At 44.1% G+C, this 21115-nt stretch overlaps 2 protein-coding genes across 2 annotated transcripts; one reads left to right on the top strand and one right to left on the bottom strand.

Annotated features, from left to right (window-relative positions):
- Positions 1–7953: 7953 nt before the first annotated feature.
- kcnj15 (potassium inwardly rectifying channel subfamily J member 15) lies at positions 7954–9801 on the top strand. The gene is made up of 2 exons (XM_080013203.1): positions 7954–8067; positions 8657–9801. The coding sequence occupies exon 2, from the start codon at positions 8724–8726 to the stop codon at positions 9756–9758; it is 1035 nt and encodes a 344-aa protein (XP_079869329.1). The 5' UTR covers positions 7954–8067; positions 8657–8723; the 3' UTR covers positions 9759–9801.
- A 1964-nt stretch (positions 9802–11765) lies between these two features.
- On the bottom strand, positions 11766–20486 carry tiprl (TIP41, TOR signaling pathway regulator-like). Its single transcript, XM_080014108.1, has 8 exons — positions 20259–20486; positions 18397–18548; positions 17050–17229; positions 16786–16885; positions 16335–16466; positions 14254–14349; positions 13832–13894; positions 11766–12828 (listed from the first exon to the last, which is right to left on the bottom strand). Exons 2-8 carry the CDS (start codon positions 18519–18521, stop codon positions 12706–12708), a joined length of 819 nt encoding a protein of 272 aa, XP_079870234.1. The 5' UTR covers positions 18522–18548; positions 20259–20486; the 3' UTR covers positions 11766–12705.
- Positions 20487–21115: the final 629 nt, after the last annotated feature.

The raw sequence follows: 21115 nt of genomic DNA, 5'->3' as shown, positions 1-21115 counted from the left end.
ATATAATGTACACCTAGGTCACAACGGCCCTTGCGGACCTCGCCGCGACTGAGTGCTCAGTCCACAGATCCAGGGGACAGAGGGCACGAGGACTGGGGTAGGGATGAGTCAGAGGGTGAAACAAGCCCCGCGGCGCGATGAAAGCAAGTGCCAGCGCGCGCCGACTGAGGTCTCATCCTTGTCGCGGCTACGTTTGTATGAGCAAAAAAATGGCAATTCCCGGAGCCAAACATCAAGGAAGTGACGTAGAGCCGTGAAGCGTAATGCACTTCTCCCGCGGCGCTCGCGGGGTGAGTGGGAATGGAAGAGGTGCCATTCTCCAAATTACAAGTCAGTGTACCATCGAAAGGATTTGGAAGCTGTTATTTTAAGGTAAAAAAGTGACAGTGTTGCTTTAATAAATGAATCCATAAATTAATTAACTAACAAACAAACAAACAAACAAATAAATACATAAATAAACAAATTAATTAGTGAATCAACGAACAAACCAATTAATATATCAATTCTATCAATATATCAATTTATTAATATCCCTAGTTAAAGATGGTGAGAGGAAAAAAATTATTGGCTAGCTGCATTGGCCGCCATGGCAACACACACAGCTCTGGCTACCGTGTGCCGTTGCCTCAGCGTTTTCCACCGGAGCACAAATGAAACAAGCGAGGCAGCAGCGTTTTGTGACTTTTTTCATGGGTCGAGCACAGGGCATTTTAAGTTTGAGGTAACTTTGTGTGCCAAGCACCGAGTAAAGTTCTTTTTGTTTGAAATAGGGATTAAAATGGGGAGAAAAATAAGTAAAAACATTTAAAAATGAATACAAAAAAATGGGATATAAGCAGTGCTGTTCCCCCCAATAGTGCATAAATAGGTCAGGCGGGGAAAAAAAAAAGTCACAGAACGTGTGCACGCCCAGAACGCACGGAGGGGGGGGCGGGGCTTAAGCTTCAGCCCCAGGCACGGGAATCATTTTCTTTCGTTCCTTGTTTCCCTTCAATTATGAAACGTAAATAAAAAGGGCTAGGGCTGCCCCTGGAAGTCTACGAGTCGGATCATCATTCGGAAACCCGTCAGTCAGCTGAGATTCAAAGTCAAGCAGTTGTTGTTTTTTTCGTTTCTTTGTTGTCAGTCAGTGTGCATTACAATAACAGGATAAAACAGAGAGAAGATTACAAAATGCACAGGGATAACATTTCAATGAGGAATTATAAATAAGGGGATAAATAAGGGGAGTCATAAATATATTTTTATACAGTACGTGTGAATCGTTCAGACACGGACCGGGAAGCGGCCCTCCATGCGTCCCGATGGCGGAGAGCAACAACATGGGGAGCCGTGCCCCGTTTCTCCAAATAAAACAACTAAAAACAGTGTGGGGAGACAGCTGCGACTCCGATTCGACTGACAAAATTCTGAGTTGGGTACAGACCTCAAAATAATCATCTAATAACACAGTCTTTCTATTTGTTTCGTTTGGAGCAACGGGGAACGCGGAGCTCGCAGCTCGAGCCACAGCCTCCGCAGCTTGTGCGGAGGTGCTGGATCCTATCAAATAGGTGATTTAGATTCCAGAGACCCTCTGACAGTCCTGTTGTTTCTCGATATAGCGCCCCCCTCATTGCAGCATCTGATACTGCAGCAGCATGCATTGTGTTATCTGTATTAATATATTATTATTAAATGCCACAAACAAAATAGCTTGAGACATCACGGTAATTACATTGTCTGCAAGAAAGCAAAGTAGAAGCTTGATTTTGAGGCCTAACACTCGGTTCCATTTCGGTTTATAAATCTAGACCAAGTATCTCAGGGGTGCCGTCGGGCTCATCAGGGGTTAAAAACTGATTTTTCTCATAATATGTTTAATAGTACAGTCTGTGGGGTAACAAAAAATTGTGTGAATTGGTAATAGTAAATCCATAACTTTGTTAGTAAAAGGGTGCTGAGCTGAAGGTGTTACCATCATCACTAATGTTTCAACTGGATTTTAACAATTTTGTTCGGGGCCAAATACTTGACCATGCTTCACACTACTTACGCTTTGCTGAACTACATATACATTCATGTTTATCCTGGAACACAGTAACTTGTGTTCATATGAGCCGGACAAACAGGAGTTCAAACATTAATGGCAAATATACGTATATAATGTACATACACTGAGAGTATGTATCCATGACAACACAGTGAGGGGAGGATCCGGAAGGGTGAAAGATCAACCTGATACACGATAACAAAACAAACCATGATATATTTGGATATTTGGGGGGGGTTCATTTCGACTATTGTCATTTGTTTTGAGAAGAGTAACGCTTATCACGATCTGGGCCGAATATTTCTGTATTTAAAGCCAACCCTGTTTTGTCGTTTGGGCTGTTCCTGGGGACATTGCGTCACATGACTTACTTGATGGAGGTGCCAGCCACCACACAAGTGTGCTCACACAAGTCTATTTTTGATGTTGCCTCTGTCCCACTGGAGACCTCCCGTTCCGTCTACTGTGCACGAGGTGATTAAAAATGTATGCGTTAACATGAACTGTTGAAAACTACAGAATAAGTTAGGAAAGAGGGCATCATTCTGCGTGGGTTGGGGAAGGGAGAGCTGTGTAATACCAATAAGGAGATCATTAGAAAAGCTGCATAAATATGTCGGACTTCAACAGATTTTCCCTGTCAAAAACCGTCAATTACCGGATAATGGAACCGCTGATAATACATGACATAGCCTTTCCTCAAATGGGTCAGAGGTGTAACCCACTTTTAAACACAATAACCACTGCTTTGGGCTTTATGCGTAATTCACCTGGCTGCTTTCATGACGACTTGCATATCGAGAAGAGTTCATCTTTCTTTCACTGGTTCATTGCTGCACTGCATTGTCCCCCATTGGCCCCTTTCTTCTTATTTTGGAGTATTTTTTAATGTCTTTGTTGATCCATGGTTTATTGGTGGGGAAGCAGCAGGTCTTCATGGCTACAATCCTCACAGAAACACCAGGGGAGGGCCTCCTTGGTGTTCTAAAGCCTGGTTTATGCTTCTGCGTATAGGTACACGTAAACGCCACCACGGAGCAACGCAGCGAAGGGGGTTATGAGTAAAATGCTATTTTTTAGACCAATATTGCAATTGCGATTTTGTTTGCGTTTTTTTTTAAGTTCCTTATCTTCTGTATTATTCACTAAACACAAGCAATAAATCATTCTATAGTATGACCAACAAATCTTTATTTAACTAGTGAATTCTAAAAAGAAAAACCTTAAATCACAGTATAATATTAACTCATTAATTTAACTTCAAGCCCTGTAATTGTTCGAATCTGAAAATTAACATTTGAAAGATTTGCAGTGTTTCACAGAAATGTATTATTTTTTATGAAAATGTTGCGTATACGTCCACATACACGGAGTGCCGCTCTGTGTGCTCCGGGACACCTTTGTGCTCATTCAATTTAACAAAAGGTAAAAAGAAAAACCAAACAGATGCATTATTCTGGAAGAGGCTCCGTCCGGACTCTACAGGCGTTCCGAGCTCTGCCAGCATCACACAGGAAGCCTGTGTCGCAGCCCATGGCAAGGACAGTGGCCACCGCGGTCCTCGTGGGTCTCGTCTGGAGAACCTCGGGAAGCGGATGGCGAGAAGGGAGCGAAACCCCTGCCACAGGGAGTCTCGGCGGGGTCGCGGCTGCGGGACGCGATTCAATAGATCCATTCGAGTGACGACGAGCACGAAAGAAAAGCGTGACACCGGGTTGGTCGGGGAGAGGGAGGGGTGGTTGACTCACTCCCCTCTCCGTGTTTTGGGGGGGAGGCGTCCTGGTGTCTGAGAGTATCCCCATGTATAATACCCTCTGTATATGTATAAGACCCTCTCTCTCTCTCTCTCTCTCTCTCTCACACACACACACACACACGCACACACACGCACACACACACACACACACACACACCACAGAGCCCCCCCTCACGGAAACTCGGCGCCCACACGCGCGGCACAGTGAGACAGGGTGATTGTCTCCGTCGTCATGGAGACCAGTCTCTCTGGAGTTTATATTTAGTTTACACCCGCATCCGCGCCTGTGGCTGTCGCGGGGTTTAAAAAAAAAAAAAAAAAAAAGCAGGTTGGGAGATGATTGTCTAGACGAAAAACAACAAAACAAAACAAAAAAAAAACAAACAAACATCACGTTGCGTGATCTCTTGCGTGGAGCGTCAGAACAATTTGAATTTTTTTTTTTTTTTTTATATATATATATTTTTTAAGACAATGGCCAACAGGCCTTTCATTGCCGGTCGAACGCAAGAGACAGAAGAGCATCTTCTACCCGTCAAATCACATTTCACATTCTTCCACGGGGCCGCGTCGCGTTTGTTTGTGTATGTTAATGGTCAAAATCGCGCTATTTCTATATCCCCGACGCGCCCCGTGCGGGCGAGTTCATCCCGGCCTTATAATGAGTCGTTAGGGTAGGTGCGCGTTACGTAAAGCCCGCACCCAAACCCACCCCCCGCCCCCACCCTCAACTCAGCTCTCATCGGTTTTTTTTTTTGTTTTGTTTTTATTATTACTGCATTTCTTCTTTTATGAGATACAATTCTGGAAATACCCGCGTTACACCCCCCGCACCCCCTACGGGGCGAGCAGCACGGGTTAACCCGCTAATCGTCCACGTCGTGCTCCCATACCGTGTGTGCGTCAGCGCTCCGCTTCTTCCCTCATCGGGATCCCGTCGGCTCGTCTCCCGCAAGACGCGGCGTGTTCCCTGCGCGCTGCTGTGTCGGGTGGTGCGGGGAAGGAACCATGTTGAAGCCGAGCCCCGTCCCTTCCTCCGCCATCGTCTCGGGGGGATGTGACGCTCCGGTCTCCTCTCGCTACGCTTCCTCCTCCGTCGACCCACGGGGGATGGAGAGTCGCACGCACGCCCTCAACCCGGCGTACCGGGGATCGTCAGACGTTATTATCGTTAATACTTTATTTATTACTTTATTCGTCGGTGAATGCATACGATTGCACAGCAGCACCACACACACACACACAAAAAAAAGACGCTATCACAAATAAATAAGATATAAGATTAGACAATACGGTGAATTCTTATCGGGCACAATCGCCGCTCAAGGACTCGACCAGTGCATATAAAAATCCATTGCAATATCGATCCAATAGGTGAACGATCGTGCAAAAGCCAGTGAATGCAATGGCGAAAAACAGTTTCGATGTTTTTGATAAAAAAAATAACGAAATCAGAAGTGGAGTCCCACGTGTAGGCGATCGCGGGCAAGCAATGAACGCATCGAGCCAGAGAAAACAAAAAAAGTTATGCTTCCAATAAATGCCATTATGCAATTAACAATCACGTAAAATGATTCAGTGAACCAGTGCACCTCTGTATCAACAGCTGCAAACGTAAGAGTTTAACACACACACACACACACATATATATATATATATATTCTGTCGAAAATTAAGAGATGTTTCCTCTTGACCCTTCAAGTTATTTTCCAATTCTTAAAAAAAAAAAAAGGTTTAACAACACAAAACTCAGTTCATTCACTTATATAATGTCAAGACAAAGTCATAGAAATACATTAAGGTGACGAGGACACGAACCTTGTTTCAGCGGTCAACCGTTGGGCAGTGAGCTTAGCACGCCATCTGCTGGTCGACATGTGTGTGCGCAGCGTGCGCGGGCCACTGCCGCTAAAAACACGTTTGAAACAAATTATTCTTCCATACAAAGTTGTGACCTTCGAATTCATTTTGTTTATTGCAAATCTTTTTATATTAAAAAAAAAAAAAAAAACCATATCATTGGTTAAAAAAAAAAAAGTATATATATTTTTTTAACATTTATTTAGAATTCCCCATATTCTCAGCGTACCAAAAACGCAATTGGAACAAATGCAACTCGAAACTTTATATATTTGCGTTATAACATGATTACATTTATTTTCTTTCTTCCTTGCGAAGCACTTTGTCCCCGTTCTAGGTAGTCCCACATAGTGCACTATAAAGTGCCCTGTATAGTGCACTACGAAGTGCACTTCCAAACAATAGGGGGTGAGGAAGGTCACTCCGAGGTAGACTAAAAAGTCTTCTCAAAGTTCTCCCCCTTCTTATCCGTGTACATGCCACCTCGGTACATTGTGGGATAGACCGCAAAGCTCCTGTTATTTGTTGTCTGTTGTATCTTGGAAACTTAATCGCTCCCTGTTTATCCGCTCAGCAGGATTCTTACACAAGCAGGCCGGTACAGATCAGATTACAGTTCTACACGCAAGAATTATTTGTTGCTCAAATAAATTGCTTCTCTCTTTGTCGATTTTATGCTGATGGATCAAACTGAGGGCAAAATGTTGCATATTGGATGTCTTTTTGTGATTATTTGTGAATTTGAATGGGTCCAGAAGGCCTGTATGCACTAATGCATTGTCTTACCTGCTTTTCGTGCTCAGGGTAACGGAGGGCATGAGGCAGGGAGGGGACTCGCCCCAAAAGGGATCACATGAGATTAGGTTCACGTATTGTCGAGTAGAAGGAGCATTGTGTTGAATTGACATTGCTCTGAATCACAACGGTGAAAGAACAATGTCCGCAATGCACACAAACTTTAAAGACTAATACATTCACATCATTATATTATAATAAGACTGTAGAAGTTGCAATCATTTAGCAATAAAATAATAATGACTTCACCTACTCACTCATTCTTATCCATCCCGGGAGTATTGTATTCATATTTATTCTTCTGTACAGTATATCTAGCTATATGTATAGTTTATTTTATCTATACCTGTAACCATACTAACAACCGAACCAGCAAACTTAGCCCCAGCTATTGCCATTTCAACTTAAATGATTCTCTGCACCCTGGACAACAAAAAACAGTTTGAATGCCACTGGCTAAACGGACGTACCGCATGACTCTGTCGTACTGACTTCTTTATCCGTCTTTATGCATCACGCCTTTGGGACTGCGAGTGCGCTTCACCTTGTAAACGCCAGCGCGTCAATATCACACAGTGTCCCTTTAATCTGTGTCTCTCATGTGAGGCATGGCCATCCAAAAAAACAGCCGCAGCCGGCGGCATGACACGGCGTGTTCTGTCCCCGGTGCTATCTCTCACACATCTCAACACTATTGTCCCCGAAAGCTCCAGTATCAAAATATATGGCCTTCAGTGTGTGTGTGTGTGTGTGTGTGTGTGTGTGTGTGTGTGTGTCTGTGTGTGCGTGTGTGTGTGTGTGTGATAGCGAGAGAGAGAGAGAGAGAATCTGTGAAACAAGGAGAAACGTTGACAGGAGCAAAGCACCGAGAAACAATTTAGACAATGAGAATAGATATTTATGGAGCGGCAATCATTTTCTGATTACAAATCTTGGTGAAACAAAGTACAACGGGTGTCCTGTCTCTCTGACCCCGCCGCCCTCCACACGCACGCACACACACACACACACACACACACACACAGACGCTCAAAGTCTATTTCCTGTAAACACCTGGAGGTTAATAAGAAACTTATGAGGCGGAATCGACACACTTACGAGCAGAACTCAAGGTCGTGCCGTTTACTGTGTTTGTTCTTGGGCGCTCGGAGCGGCTTCAAAAACTTTTAAATGGATTCATATCTTCAGAGATCCTAAGGATAAAGCGCGGTCGCATCTGCACCGAATGGATAATTCAGGAATTCCTCCATGACCTGCTGCGGCAAACGATCGGGCCCCCGGGGGGAGGGGGAGAATGTGGGTGGAGGTGGGTGGGTGGGGTTTTGTCCTCCAACACAAAACCTTCTCCACACTTCCTTTCATCCCCTGTCCTTACCAAGTGCCCTAAATATCACTGAGCCAAAGTTTAACACACACACACACACACACACACACACACACACACACACACACACACACACACACACACACACACACACACACACACACACACACACACAATAGGGGAAAGGAGAGGCTGGGCAGATTTTTTTTTTTTTGTTTTTGTCTGAGGTGAGTTGTGTCCAACACGTTACAGGAGCCAAGTGACGAGCATTCGACGGCAAGGTGACGGTCGAAGCAGGTGAGCCGAAAAAACACATTTGAATCAATTTTCCCCAAATCAAATGACACCATTTCATTCAACAGGACGGAAGTTGATCGATAGGTTAAAAAAATAAATTAAAAAAAGGAGGTCAGAGAGGTTCCGTCTGAAGACGTTTCCTCTCTAAATGTTCCTTTATTTTATACAAATGGTTTTCTTTGATTACTGACACAACATTTGGCAAGAGTTAAAGACGACGTTATGTTTTTGTTGTTGTTTCTTTGGTAACTGTGCTACGTGTGCTCACTGGTTTACTGAAAAGTTGAAGTGGCCGATTGAGTTAGAGGACAAAGCCGAGTTGGTTGGACTACTGTTGAACAAAATAACAAAAAAAAAAAAATCTGTTCTCATCCTGTTAGAATGGTTTTTCACATTTTGTCTAAAGGCGCAAATTGAGAAATGTTCTCAAAAGGATTATTATTCGAATATGAGTTACATTGTATATTCAAATACCAGAAAAGAAACCAAACCATTCACAATTGTTATCTGATCTGATGTTACAGCAGCAGCTGAGGTGGAAAAAACAACTCTCATCCAAATAACTTTTTTTCTTTCTCTCCATTTTCAGCACATTTGGACGTTGGCCATGCAATAGGCGTCACCGTAAAAAACACCTGCAACTCATCTTGTGCGACATGACCACGAGCAAGGCGGCGGTCCAGCGGAGGATCGTGTCCAAGGACGGCCACAACAAGGTGCGAATCGACAACGTGGAGGGCATGGTCAAGCTGTACCTCCACGACATCTGGACCACGGTGGTCGACATGAAATGGCGCTACAAGCTCACCTTGTTTGCCTCCACCTTCGTCATGACGTGGTTCATCTTCGGCGTCGTCTTCTACTTCATCGGCATGGGCAACGGCGACTTTGAGGACGCGCCGCTCGGCCCGGCCGCCTCCAACCACACGCCCTGCGTGGAGAACGTGAGGACGCTCACCGGCGCCTTCCTCTTCTCCCTGGAGTCGCAGACCACCATCGGCTACGGCTACCGCGCCATCAACGAGGAGTGCCCGCTGGCCATCTTCACCCTGGTGGCCCAGCTCATCATCACCGGCCTGGCCGAGATCTTCGTGACCGGGGCCTTCCTGGCCAAGCTGGCGCGCCCCAAGAAGCGGGCCGAGACCATCAAGTTCAGCCACTCGGCGGTGGTCTGCCGACACCGGGGCAAGCTCTGCCTGATGGTGCGCGTGGCCAACATGAGGAAGAGCCTGCTGATCCAGTGCCAGCTGACCGGCAAGCTGCTGCACCCCCACGAGACGGAGGAGGGCGAGAAGACCCTGGTTCACCAGAGCCACGTGGACTTCCACATGGACTCCAGCGGGGACTGCCCGTTCCTCATCCTGCCGCTCACTTTCTACCACGTGCTGGACGGCGGCAGTCCCCTCGCGGGCCTGACGGCCGCCAACCTCCGCACCCGGGATTTCGAGCTCCTGGTGACCCTCAACGCCACCATGGAGTCCACGGCGGCGACGTGCCAGAGCCGCACGTCCTACATTCCCCAGGAAATCCTCTGGGGCTACGAGTTCAAGCCGGTGCTCTTCAGCACGCCCGGCGGCCGCTACGTGGCCGATTTTAGCTTCTTCGACAAGGTGCAGGTGAGCAACGACGCCGCCTTTTTCGGCAACAGCACGGAGAAGCTCAAACTGGAGGAGGAATACAAGAGAGACTGACGGGACGACGCGACGTGGTTCAAATCGATTTGTCTTGGCGACGCTCGCGGATAATTGTCGCTGTTGAATAAACGTCACTCTCGAAAACACGTTGTTTTTCAAAAAAAAGGACATTTATTCCTTGTGGGTTGGGATAGGTTGTTTTGTTGTTTTGAATGTTTAATGGTTTTAAGCGTCGCTGTTACTTTTTGAAAGCAAATGAGACTGTTCAAAGCATGATTCAAAAGCTGTCAAATATTTGCAATATGTACTTATTAAAAAAGCACTCAGGTTATACGGGCACAGCTCAAACAACAAACTTACCTTGGAAATCCTTCTCAGGAATGATTGCCAAGGTAAGTTCGTAGTTTGAGTTCGTCTGTTCCGAGCCTTCGAGTGAGCAAAGGATGAAGAGTTCAAAGACAATCCGTGTTGCATTGAAGATTTAAGAAACGAACGCGAGGAGAACCCTGACACGTCAAGTCGCCCGGCACACCGCACCTCGCTCCCCGCTGTTGTGGCAACAGCGAGGAGCCCGCGGGGTCGGCCTCGACTGTCGGCAAACAGCCGCTGACGTAGGTTCAAACTGAACTTCAAACGGACGTCCGCTGGCCATTTCGTTTCCCAAAACACGGTTTGTGTCACGCCCTCAAACTCAAAGGCGTCTTGTTCAAAATCATCTCGCGAGACGAAGCCACCCGAGCTCCCAACACTTTCTCTCAAATACAATTATTATTATTTTGTTTTACTTCAGTCATTCATTCGTTCGCCCCGTTGGACTGCATTGACAAACGGTGAAAAAGTGGAAGAGTTCCGCGGGGTTGCGCTGGGGACAGCTATGAACCCTGACAAGCAACATTTTAACAGGCTCCGGTTTGATAAACAGCGAATCCTAACGATTGTTGTAATAACTTTGCATTTTTCATGTATGTTTTTTTGGTGTTTGTTTTTTTGTTGTTTTTTTTAAATCATTGTGCAGACTAGACGTACAACTATCTGGGGGTGTGTTCATATTTGTTGTATTTACAGTATCTTGGGTGTTTTAATATAGCTGACTTTTAAAATTCCGCCTGGCTCATTCACTTCTTGCTTTGCAATACACAAAGGATTTCTTTGTTAGTATTAAGAAATGAGACACTTAATGAGACTTCTAAAACATGACATTTAGCAAGCTTCTATTTATGGATTTATTGTAGAAGATAATCTAGATAATATAAAATAATGTGAATATAGGCGAAATCTTCAAATCTTAAATGTAATAACCTATAATGTCAGTCAGTGTTAAGGCGATGCTTTATTCACTAGTGTTAAACATAACACAATAATGAACTTTTTTTAAATATGTAAACATCTACGTCATTGCAGATTACATTAACATTACAATCACTTTAAATGTGATTGTCTTATTCAGGTTCATTTTGGGCTTTATAAAGTCAATTCTAATTGCAATCACAAGTTATTCGATTTTTTTTATCATCCAATGTAGATTTACATTTTCATATCTATCTAAATAGTAAATGGCTTTTTTTTTATTGCAAGAACAGACAATTCCCCCTTCCTGCCTTCAAACTAATAGTTAAAAAAAATATAAAAACACATCTCCTTCTCTCGTTGTAACCAGAGTTCGGTGCAATCTTCTGCACATGCACAAGCCAGGTTTGTGTTGAAGTGGCAATAACGTTCGCTCGCCATCTAATTTGGAGCAGTAAACAATTACTTTGTTCAGTCCCTTGAAATAAAAGTCGGAACTTTTCAGGGGGACGCTCCAGTGTTGTGAGAAATTTGTTTTCCCCCATTCATTTTGTCAATCTGACGCCAGATTCAGACAAGGTCAACACCGATTTCATCCCCGTGTCTCCGGCGCGGAGTGACCGGCTGCGTGGGAGCCGTGTGAGCGCAATGCAAGGCTGCAGATGGAGGCGTCCAGCCCAGCTCCCGTGAAAGCAGGGACACAGACCACCCACTATAACAAGGGCGGAGTTTTTTTCTGCTTCTTTATTACAAGTATAAATGAAAACATGACCTCTCAAGATGGTTTAAACACAGCCGGGGAATCAGGCTTACTTATTTACACACGCATGAACACGACAGAGGAAAACATTTGAGTTTCAAAGAGGGGATTGGGTGATTAATCGGCTGCTAATCTGAGGTAATTTACCAGTGTCATTCAAGGAGTGACAGTTAGTCATTTCAGGAAACAAATCATTTTTTTCCCCCCTCTGACCGTTGGGAGGCGATGCGGTTTGCCATCGAAGCTGGTAATTGACACAAAAAAAACGTATTATATTCAACTATAACTTGTCTCCAAGTTAAGACATTACAGCAAAACAGAATAATTAACGTTGAATGGATCTTTTTTTTTTTCTTCGATATTCTAAGCACAGGTCCCGGATTTGTTTCGGCCACGTGGGAAGATTTTGAGCCGCTCGTGGAAAACTAGCTTGTTTCTTCCAACTGACACACCTATCCACTTAACGAAAGCACAGCGAGGTTAAGCTATTCCCCAACATAACAATGCAAATGTGGACAAGCATCTGCTAGTCGTCACGGAGCGTCATGGCTTGTATCGAGGGCCCACGACGTATTCCAATTTCCACATTCTAGCCACAGATTGAAAATACATTTTTGCAGTTGAAAAAAATCACAATTTGTATCACGAGCGATCACTCGACAAACTCGGCTTTCGCATCACCTAACAATGTCTATAACACAGCTAAAAGCGACACGTGTTTTTATTTTTATTTTATTTTTTTAAATATTCTGCATCCTATCGAGTCCAAGATGGCACCGTCGCCGCTCTCCAAACATCCATGCATCATGCGCGTGTCAAGGGTAAACAGCGTGTGAAGCGAAACGTCTTTTCAGAACTTGAAATACAAGGGTGAGTGTGGTGATTCCTTTTTCCTCCCTTAACACTGGAACACAGTATTTAATAACCAAACCCATTCTTCTTTCTTTGATTCCCATTTTATTCAGCGCCGCCCATCTTCTCCTCTGCCGGGGGGAACTGCAGCTTCTCACACTCCGTCAACTTCAAGGTTAAGTGCTGGGAAATTTCGTTGGGCTTGGTGTATTTTGCGGCAGGAACATGCTTAGAAAAAAAAAAAAAAAAAGCGTTTAAAAGAAGTCAGTTTTGTCATTTTCTTTACAAACGAACGATGAGGATAAGCTCACATTCACTGACTGCTACTGTATGTCACCCTGGCAGTTTAAAGCTTTCACCACTGCACTGGAATACGAGAGGGCCATAAACTTCGGTCATCATTTCCTAAAAGCAGTTCAACACGCCTGCCTTGCTTGACGTACTGTAAGCCTTTATAATGGGCCGTAAAAACGTGCTACACATTTGAAACGGGCTGCGATATCATTGTGGAGTATTCTGTATCATCCAACACCCAGTGCATTTACATGCACACATTAATCACAATAAGGTGAACACCCAGAATAGGATATTTTGAATAAGGTGTACATGTGTTTGCGCTTGTGTCGATTCCTTCAACTCACCCAGCCCATACGGCTTGTCAGTCAAAATATTCGGAGCAGAGAAAGTGATGCGTACATTCTTTGCTTAACCCATTTTAGCAGTCACGTTCCTCTTCTTGTTTGTCGACCGAGGATCTATAAATATTCAGGTCTTCCGTTGATACTATACGCGGTGTAACCACACTCCAGTTTCCCTGTTAAATGCATATGAAGGCAATGGCTGTCCTTTTGGTTCAGACCATAAGCAATAGGATTGAGGTGTAAACAAGCCACATTGATATGAGGGAGTTACACATTGATATAAGAAAGGGCCTTTATTTTAATCAGATGTTGTGAATACGATGTTTACATGGCAGCTGCATGATTGGGAATATTGCCTTATTCTGAATATCATCAGAACCTTTTGATTTCGTTTTCAGGGAATTTTACAGTACACCTTATGATGACTACTTTGCAGTATAGTGAAGAGCTAGTAATGCATTCAGTGAAGCGGCGTAAAGGTATTTTGGTATGAGGGCAGGTTAACACAACAGAAACTCTGTGTCTGCACCGACAGTTCATAGATCGGCCCTTTAAGATTAGCAGTCACTGAATGCAATGCCATGACTTACCTTCAAGTCATCAATTCTGCTTTCTCTCATGCTGAATTCTCTCAGCATGTAATTATTTCCAGCCTGGAAAGCAAATCGGCATTAACTTTCTGTGTTCCTTGGGGAGGAATGAGCAAATACATGACACTGCATTCGAGGTGAATATTTTCTGGAAAACTGAAACAATTACAAGACAGAGGTGACCACTTTATTAGGTCACTTAATTCGTTGTAGAAGACAAATCGACAGCAATACGTGATGCCATCATGTCAACGTGGACCGGAATCCATTCCGGCACCTTGGTGAGTTCATGCCAGGAAGAATAAAGGCTTTTTTTGGGGGGAGGGGGGGCATACCTAGTACGAGGAAAGTAGACCTCATAAAGTGGCCACTGAGTGTATGTCCCTTCAAAAACGTTTCCGAAACCCAGCCGGCTCACTCACCTCGTGATAGAGCCGTGTGTCATTTGTGCGAATGAGGACGCCATCCACTCGCAGGAAGAATCGCAGCAACAAGAAAAAACTCGTGGGCATCACCCTCTAAATCAGAAAAAAATATTTTCATATTGAAGCACTTTCTAGTAAATCATATACTGCAAATTTTGTTGTGTGACACACACACACACACACACACACACACACACACACACACACACACACACACACACACACACACACACACACACACACACACACACACACACACACACACACCATAAAAACCACTGACAGGTGTACTGTAACATAGATTATCGCGTTCCAATGGCACCTGTCCAGCAAGTGAACGGTCAGTTCTTAAGGTTGACGTGTTGGAAGCAGCAAAAACGGGCAGGCGTAAGGATCTGAGCAACTTTGAAAAGGGCCAAGACGTGATGGCTAGACAACCGGGTCAGAGCAGGTCTTGTGGGGTGTTCCCGGTATGCAGTGGTCAGTACCGAGGAAAAGTGGTCCAAGGAAGGACAACCGGCGACAGGGTCATGGGCGACCATGGGCTCATTGATGCGCATGGGGAGTGAAGTCTAGCGCGTCTGGTCCGATCACACAGAAGAGCTACTGTGGCACAAATTGCTAAAAGGTTCATGCTGCTATGATAGAAAGGTGTCAGAACACACAGTGCATCAAAGCTTGCTGCGTATGGGGCTGCGTAGCCACAGACTGGTCAAAGTGTCCATGCTGACCCCTGTCTATCGCCGAAAACACCTCTAATGGGCACGTGAGCATCAGAACTGGACCATGGAGCAATGGAAGAAGGTGGCCTGGTCTGATGAATCATGTTTCTTCTGCATCATGTGGATGGTTTGGATTACCACAGGACACCTTCAGAGGTCTTGTGGAGTCCATGCCTCGACGGGTAGAGCTGTTTTGGCGGCACGAGGGCGAGCGTCACAATTTATCATTATTAGTGTTGGTTTTAATGTGGTGGCTGAGCGGTGTACAGTTATGTATAATATATTTCGTAGAGTATATTAAACACATTCATCCTTTTATCAAACTGATTTTTACATCCTATATTGACACTATTAAGTAAATTATCAGACATAGAAAGTCAGTGATGCTTGAGCTAAAGAGAAGGGGAGGGCAGGACTCAGGACTAATCATAAAGTTGAAGAATATTCATGAAAAAGCTGCTGTCTATATTTAAAAGCCATAGAAAAATAAACAAATCACAATGGAGGACGCACATGCCTTTGGTGATTAACGGGATTTCTGTTGACAGGGTGAGCAGCTTCAAATACCTGGGAGTCCACATCACAGAGGAGTTCACATGGACTTTACAAACAGACTCTCTGGTGAGGAAGGCGAGGCAGCGTCTTTACCACCTCAGGCAGCTGAGGAAACTCCGGGTCTCGGTGAGGATCCTCAAGTCCTTCTACTGTGGAGCAGTGGAGAGCATCCTGACAGGCAACATCACTGCCTGGTTTACAGGACTTATACACCAGGAGGTGTAGTAGCAGAGCCCGCAGGATCATGAAGGATCCTCATCACACCAACAACGGACTGTTCCAGCTGCTGCGGTCAGGCAAGCGCCTCCGCAGTCACACAGCGAGAACAGAGAGACTGAGACTGAGTTTTTTCCCGCACGCCATTAGAACTGTCAACGCTGACCTCACCAGGGGTCCTCACTGAGCCATACACATAGGCTCAACTACCTACTGTACTATATGTAGCATACTGTACCGCATACTGTCACTGTTCCGGGTTGTTCGTGATGACGTATTGCTGCGCTGTACTGTTGTATACTGTGCTGGATTATCCCAAGCACTACCTCGCTTTATCCACATGCCACTTGAATACACATATCTGTATATACATAATTGCCTATTCCATATACATAAGCATATTCCTTCTATCTATTCCAACATATTGTGTGTTATCACCGGGTGCGTTGCATTACATTTCACTGCATATATGTATGAAAGTATGTATAAGTATGTGACGAATAAACCTCTTGAATCTTGAATCTTGAAATAATTTGAAATATGGTGTGCTGTGATCATGCTGCATTATAAAAAGGCTGTACTAACTATTTTGACGCTGATCATGGACACGCCGTGGTCATGCAGCTCGTCCTCGAACAGCAGCACCTCGTCAAAGAACATGATCTGCTCCCGTGCCTTCAGCTTCTCCATGTCGATGCGATCCAGCGTCTCTGTGACCTTCAGAGACGCACAGGTCTTTTACTAAACACAGATGCTGCAAGGTTACAAGATACAAAATTTAATCTCAAGATAATTCCCTGGCAAAAGCTGCAATTCGGTGCTACAATTAAATGAACTTTGGTCGCTCATATGGACTTTTTTTTTCTAATCTTTTCATTGATGGGTTTGGGGGTCATTGGTATAGTATAGGTAGAGGAAATACAGCTGTAGTCGAATGCAAAAGAAGAACGCCAAATAGTTGTCCGAATAAAATTGGATTTTCGTTAATATGAACTATTTGGAATATGTACGCATTCCATTTGTAAAAGTCACCTACTTGTAATTTCATGTCTTCGCCTAGTAAAGTGCCTCTGTAGTCTGTGGTGTAGGTCCAGTCGTAGCGCTTCACCACCTCTTGAGAGTGCTCAGAATCTGCCCTAGGACGAAGAGAATTTAAGCAACATAAGGTTTGCGTCGAGAAAGCGAGAATTCCATATGTGGAGAATCCGTTGCCAGTATTTTCTGGGTTTGTATGTAATACTTGGAATAGCAAAGCAAATCCCTGAGGCAAGTGCGAATTTTGTAGCAAAGACTCTCTTGCCTGCTGTCCTGCCACTCCCGTGCACAGGCCACCTTGAGCGAGTCTTCCATGTTGTTGACTCTCTTGAGGGCGTCGATGGCGTTAAATTCGATGCCGTAGCCGTCCGCATGCTGGATACGCAGAACGTTGTCTCCAAACAGCATCTCAGGGAGGGCCGGCATGCTCATCTCCTCTGCCAACCTGGAAGCACGGGGCCTTGAGAGTCTCTGGGAACTGGCTTTGCCTTCCAACGATCAACACTGCATTGAGCAATCTCTTTAAAATTTAGTTGTGAACAGAACTTTACCATTTATCCAGGAGTGAGGATTGTTCAGGGTAGACTACAATGTTCAGTTGAGCAAAGCATGAATGAATAAACCTGGGAGCCTAAAACTTGATCCAAGTATAAGTATCGTCCATTATTTATACACTGCATAATCAGGGCTGCAGTGCTGGTTGGTGAGATGGGTACACTATTTGAAAGAGTGCATGTGTGTGTTTTAGGGCTGCAGATTTCCTCTATAATCCCATTTAAAATTTGTATGCTTTATTATTTTTAATACTCTGAAATATAAAAAATTTTAATGCTCAAATTTAGTACAAGGGGGGTGTTACGCAGCTCCCATCAGAGCGTTCTTCTCTCCAAACAAAGCAAAAAAAACCTCCAGATCGCAGTTCGCGCCTGAAAAAATCCAGCCCACGAGACAGTTGTTTGGAACCTCTTAACTAGAGGACATTGCGTCCGTGATGGTCAGGTCTATTTCCCATTTTCATCGCTACATCTGTGGAATTACTGGACATTCTGGCCCAAGGCCAGCATTCTCCCTTGTACAGTGAAACACCGGAGGAGAGGGAAACGCGCCGGTGTGCTCGTGCGTCTCCGCCGACTTGGGTCCCCGTTACTTAATTGCTCATCCCATGTGAATTGATTGCTTACATTAGCCAAACCATTTAGAACTAATTATTTATTTATATAAAAATACACAACTGAATGGCAATTTCAGCATTCGAATAGTGATTTTGGGAATGGAAGGAAATGGGAATACTGCCCTATATATTTCAAACGATATTGGGCTGGTGGGTGAGTATACAGTGAATTGCCAGAGAGAGATTGATATACTCTGTGTACCCATCACTAAACGAGTATGATCCACAAACATAAAATCAACACATTCAACTTCACCAGAAAGCCACATCTGACAATCAGATACTACTTTGACCTAAATCTGTAACTATATCTCTGCATGCATCTGAAAATAACCAATGCGTTTGTCCATTGCAGTATGCAACTGATGAAGCTGGAGGAAAGGATGTAAAAAATATATATATAATTATCTGACTTTGAATTTTGCTGAATAACAAACTTACTGTTCAATGTCCTTGGAGCTCATGATGTGTGTTTTAGCAGCAGTCACTTTCCATGGTCCAAATGTGAAATCCTGTTGACTGCTTTTAAAACCATGGGATGTCATGGCTATGAGGTGGGCAAACATCCACTAGCGGAGATAAATCACCAACAACTGAAAGATAACAAACATGCAAGCGAGATTTCAATTAAAAGGAAATTGCATTTTGAAACATAGTATTTAAATGAAAAGTCTTATCATGATGTCTTCATGTTTACGTAAATACATACATACATACACACACACACACATATCTATAAAAATTTACACACACACACACACACATATATACACACACATATATATATATATATATATATATATATACATACATATATATACACATATATACACATACATTTATATACACATATATACATACATACATACATATATATATACACACACATTTGCATTTGCATGCGCACACACACACACACACACACACACACACACACACACACACACACACACACACACACACACACACAATCTATTAGCCACAACATTAAAACCACTGACAGGTGGAGTGAATAACATTGCTCATCTCGTTCCAATGGCACCTGTCAAGGGGTGGAATATATTAGGCAAGTATACAGTCAGTTCTTGAAGTTGATGTGTTGGAAGCAGGAAAAATGGGCAAGTGTAAGGATCTGAGCAACTTTGATAAGGGCCAAATTATGATGGCTAGACGACTGGATCGGAGCATCTCCAAAACGGCTGAATCACGCTTTCTTTGACATCATGTGGAATGCATGTGCATTGTTTACCTGGGAAAGCAATGGCACCAGGATGCACTACGGGAAGAAGGCAAGCCGGTGGAGGCAGTGTGATGCTCTGGGCAATGTTCTTATTGGAAACCTTGGGTCCTGGCATTCATGTGGATGTGACTTTGACACGTACCACCTGCCTAAACATTGTTGCAGACCTAGTACACCCCTTCATGGCAACACTATTCCATGATGGCGGTGGCCTCTTTCAGCAGGATAATGCACCCTGCCACACTGCAAAAATTATTCAGGAATGGTTTGAGGAACATGACAAAGTGTTCAAGGTGTTGACTTGGCCTCCAAATTCCCCCGATCTCAATCTGATCGAGCATCCGTGGGATGTGCTGGAACAACAAGCCCAATCCATGGGGGCCCCACCTCGCAACTTCCAGGACTTAAAGGATCTGCTGCTAACGTCTTGGTGCCACATACCACAGGACACCTTGTCTTGTGGAGTCCATGCCTCAACGGGTCAGAGCTGTTTTGGTGGCACGAGGGGGAACCTACACAATATTAGGCAGGTGGTTTTAATGTTGTGGCAGATTTGTAAAACTCTGCTTTAATAGAAATAAATGGAAATAAGGTCTTGTGCTGCAAGATCAAAATTCTATATCCCGACTCTTCATCATTGTCTGCGATATTAACCAAAATGAAGACTGACAATTAATACGTGTTGCAGTTGTTCGTAAGAGTCAAGTCTTTTTTTTTTTTTGTACACATAATTTACTCTACAAACGCATGTTTTCGTCCAAACTGTCACGGGAATTTTAGCAAATAATTTTACCAAATACAATGTGAATTAGATCCATATCCAGCAGTTGGATTGAGGCAGCTGTTCAATGTCAAGAGATGGCTCTTCTCCAATGGGGAGACATGAATTATTACACTCGTATAGGATTATACTGTGGCAGTGGCATACGATGGAAAACTGAACGATTACATGTATTACAGTTGGACATATTAATAATAATAATAATAATAATAATAATGATGATGATGATAATAAAATGATAATTTTTCTGGAGGATGTGGGTGTGAATGATAAGAGTAGTACCTGCACAGACATTCGCTATCGTCTCCAAAGCGGTCTGGCAAAGATTGCAGCAAAGTGATACCGTTGTTGTTGTGGTTCTGAGTCAAACAAATCGTACTCGTGTACAGTTTTGGTGTCACGAGTCCTACAGTTTCTTTTGCGAGTAATGTCTCAAGTTTAATTCAGTTGGGCTGAAAACGAGCATTCCGGGTTCCTTTTTTTTTTTAGCGCGTTGGTAAAATAAATAAATAGCCCAGACTACTTCCGTCGCTATGGGCGTCGCGTCGCCGTCTACGTCACTATTATGCGACCCGGAATAATGGACCGAGGCCGTCTTAACGGTGAGATAGAGACGCGTTATGCCAAAATAAAAACAAAGACTCGAGTGAAACACGCATAAACATTCAAAGGCATAGCAGCCGCGGGTTCTTTTTTTGAGGGATATGTTTGGAACCAGCCCGCCTTGTTTTGGGCTAGAGACCGCCATTACGGCCACAGGTATTACTAACGCGGAAGTCCCATGAAATGCAGTTCAGCTAATGACCGCTAGATGGTAGCGCTAGAAAACCACCGACTGAATAGGAGTCGACCGTAAAAGGAGCTACAGAGCCAACGTTTATACACGAGACTTTAGAGTCTCAATGTCTATGTTTACTTCTTCTAATCGGTGTCTTGGTTTATGATTTTGGAACCCCCCTCCTCCATTGTGAATATTTAAGGTGGAGAGACGCGTGTATTTGGGGGGGCGTGGTTGCCCTGAGTGATATTGAGCGTCAACGCGAGGTGGGCGTGTCTTGCAATGTCTCTTCCATCAACTCCAGTCGTTCCTCCGAGTTATCCTTCTCCCTGAATGTATGAAAACACAGTTAGCTCAAATA

The sequence above is a fragment of the Zeus faber genome (genome assembly GCF_960531495.2).
Source record: "Zeus faber genome assembly, chromosome: 14".
In the NCBI taxonomy this organism is placed as follows: Eukaryota; Metazoa; Chordata; class Actinopteri; order Zeiformes; family Zeidae; genus Zeus; species Zeus faber.
The sequence above is the reverse complement of the archived record's forward strand: the minus strand, read 5'-3'. Positions and strand labels throughout refer to the sequence as shown.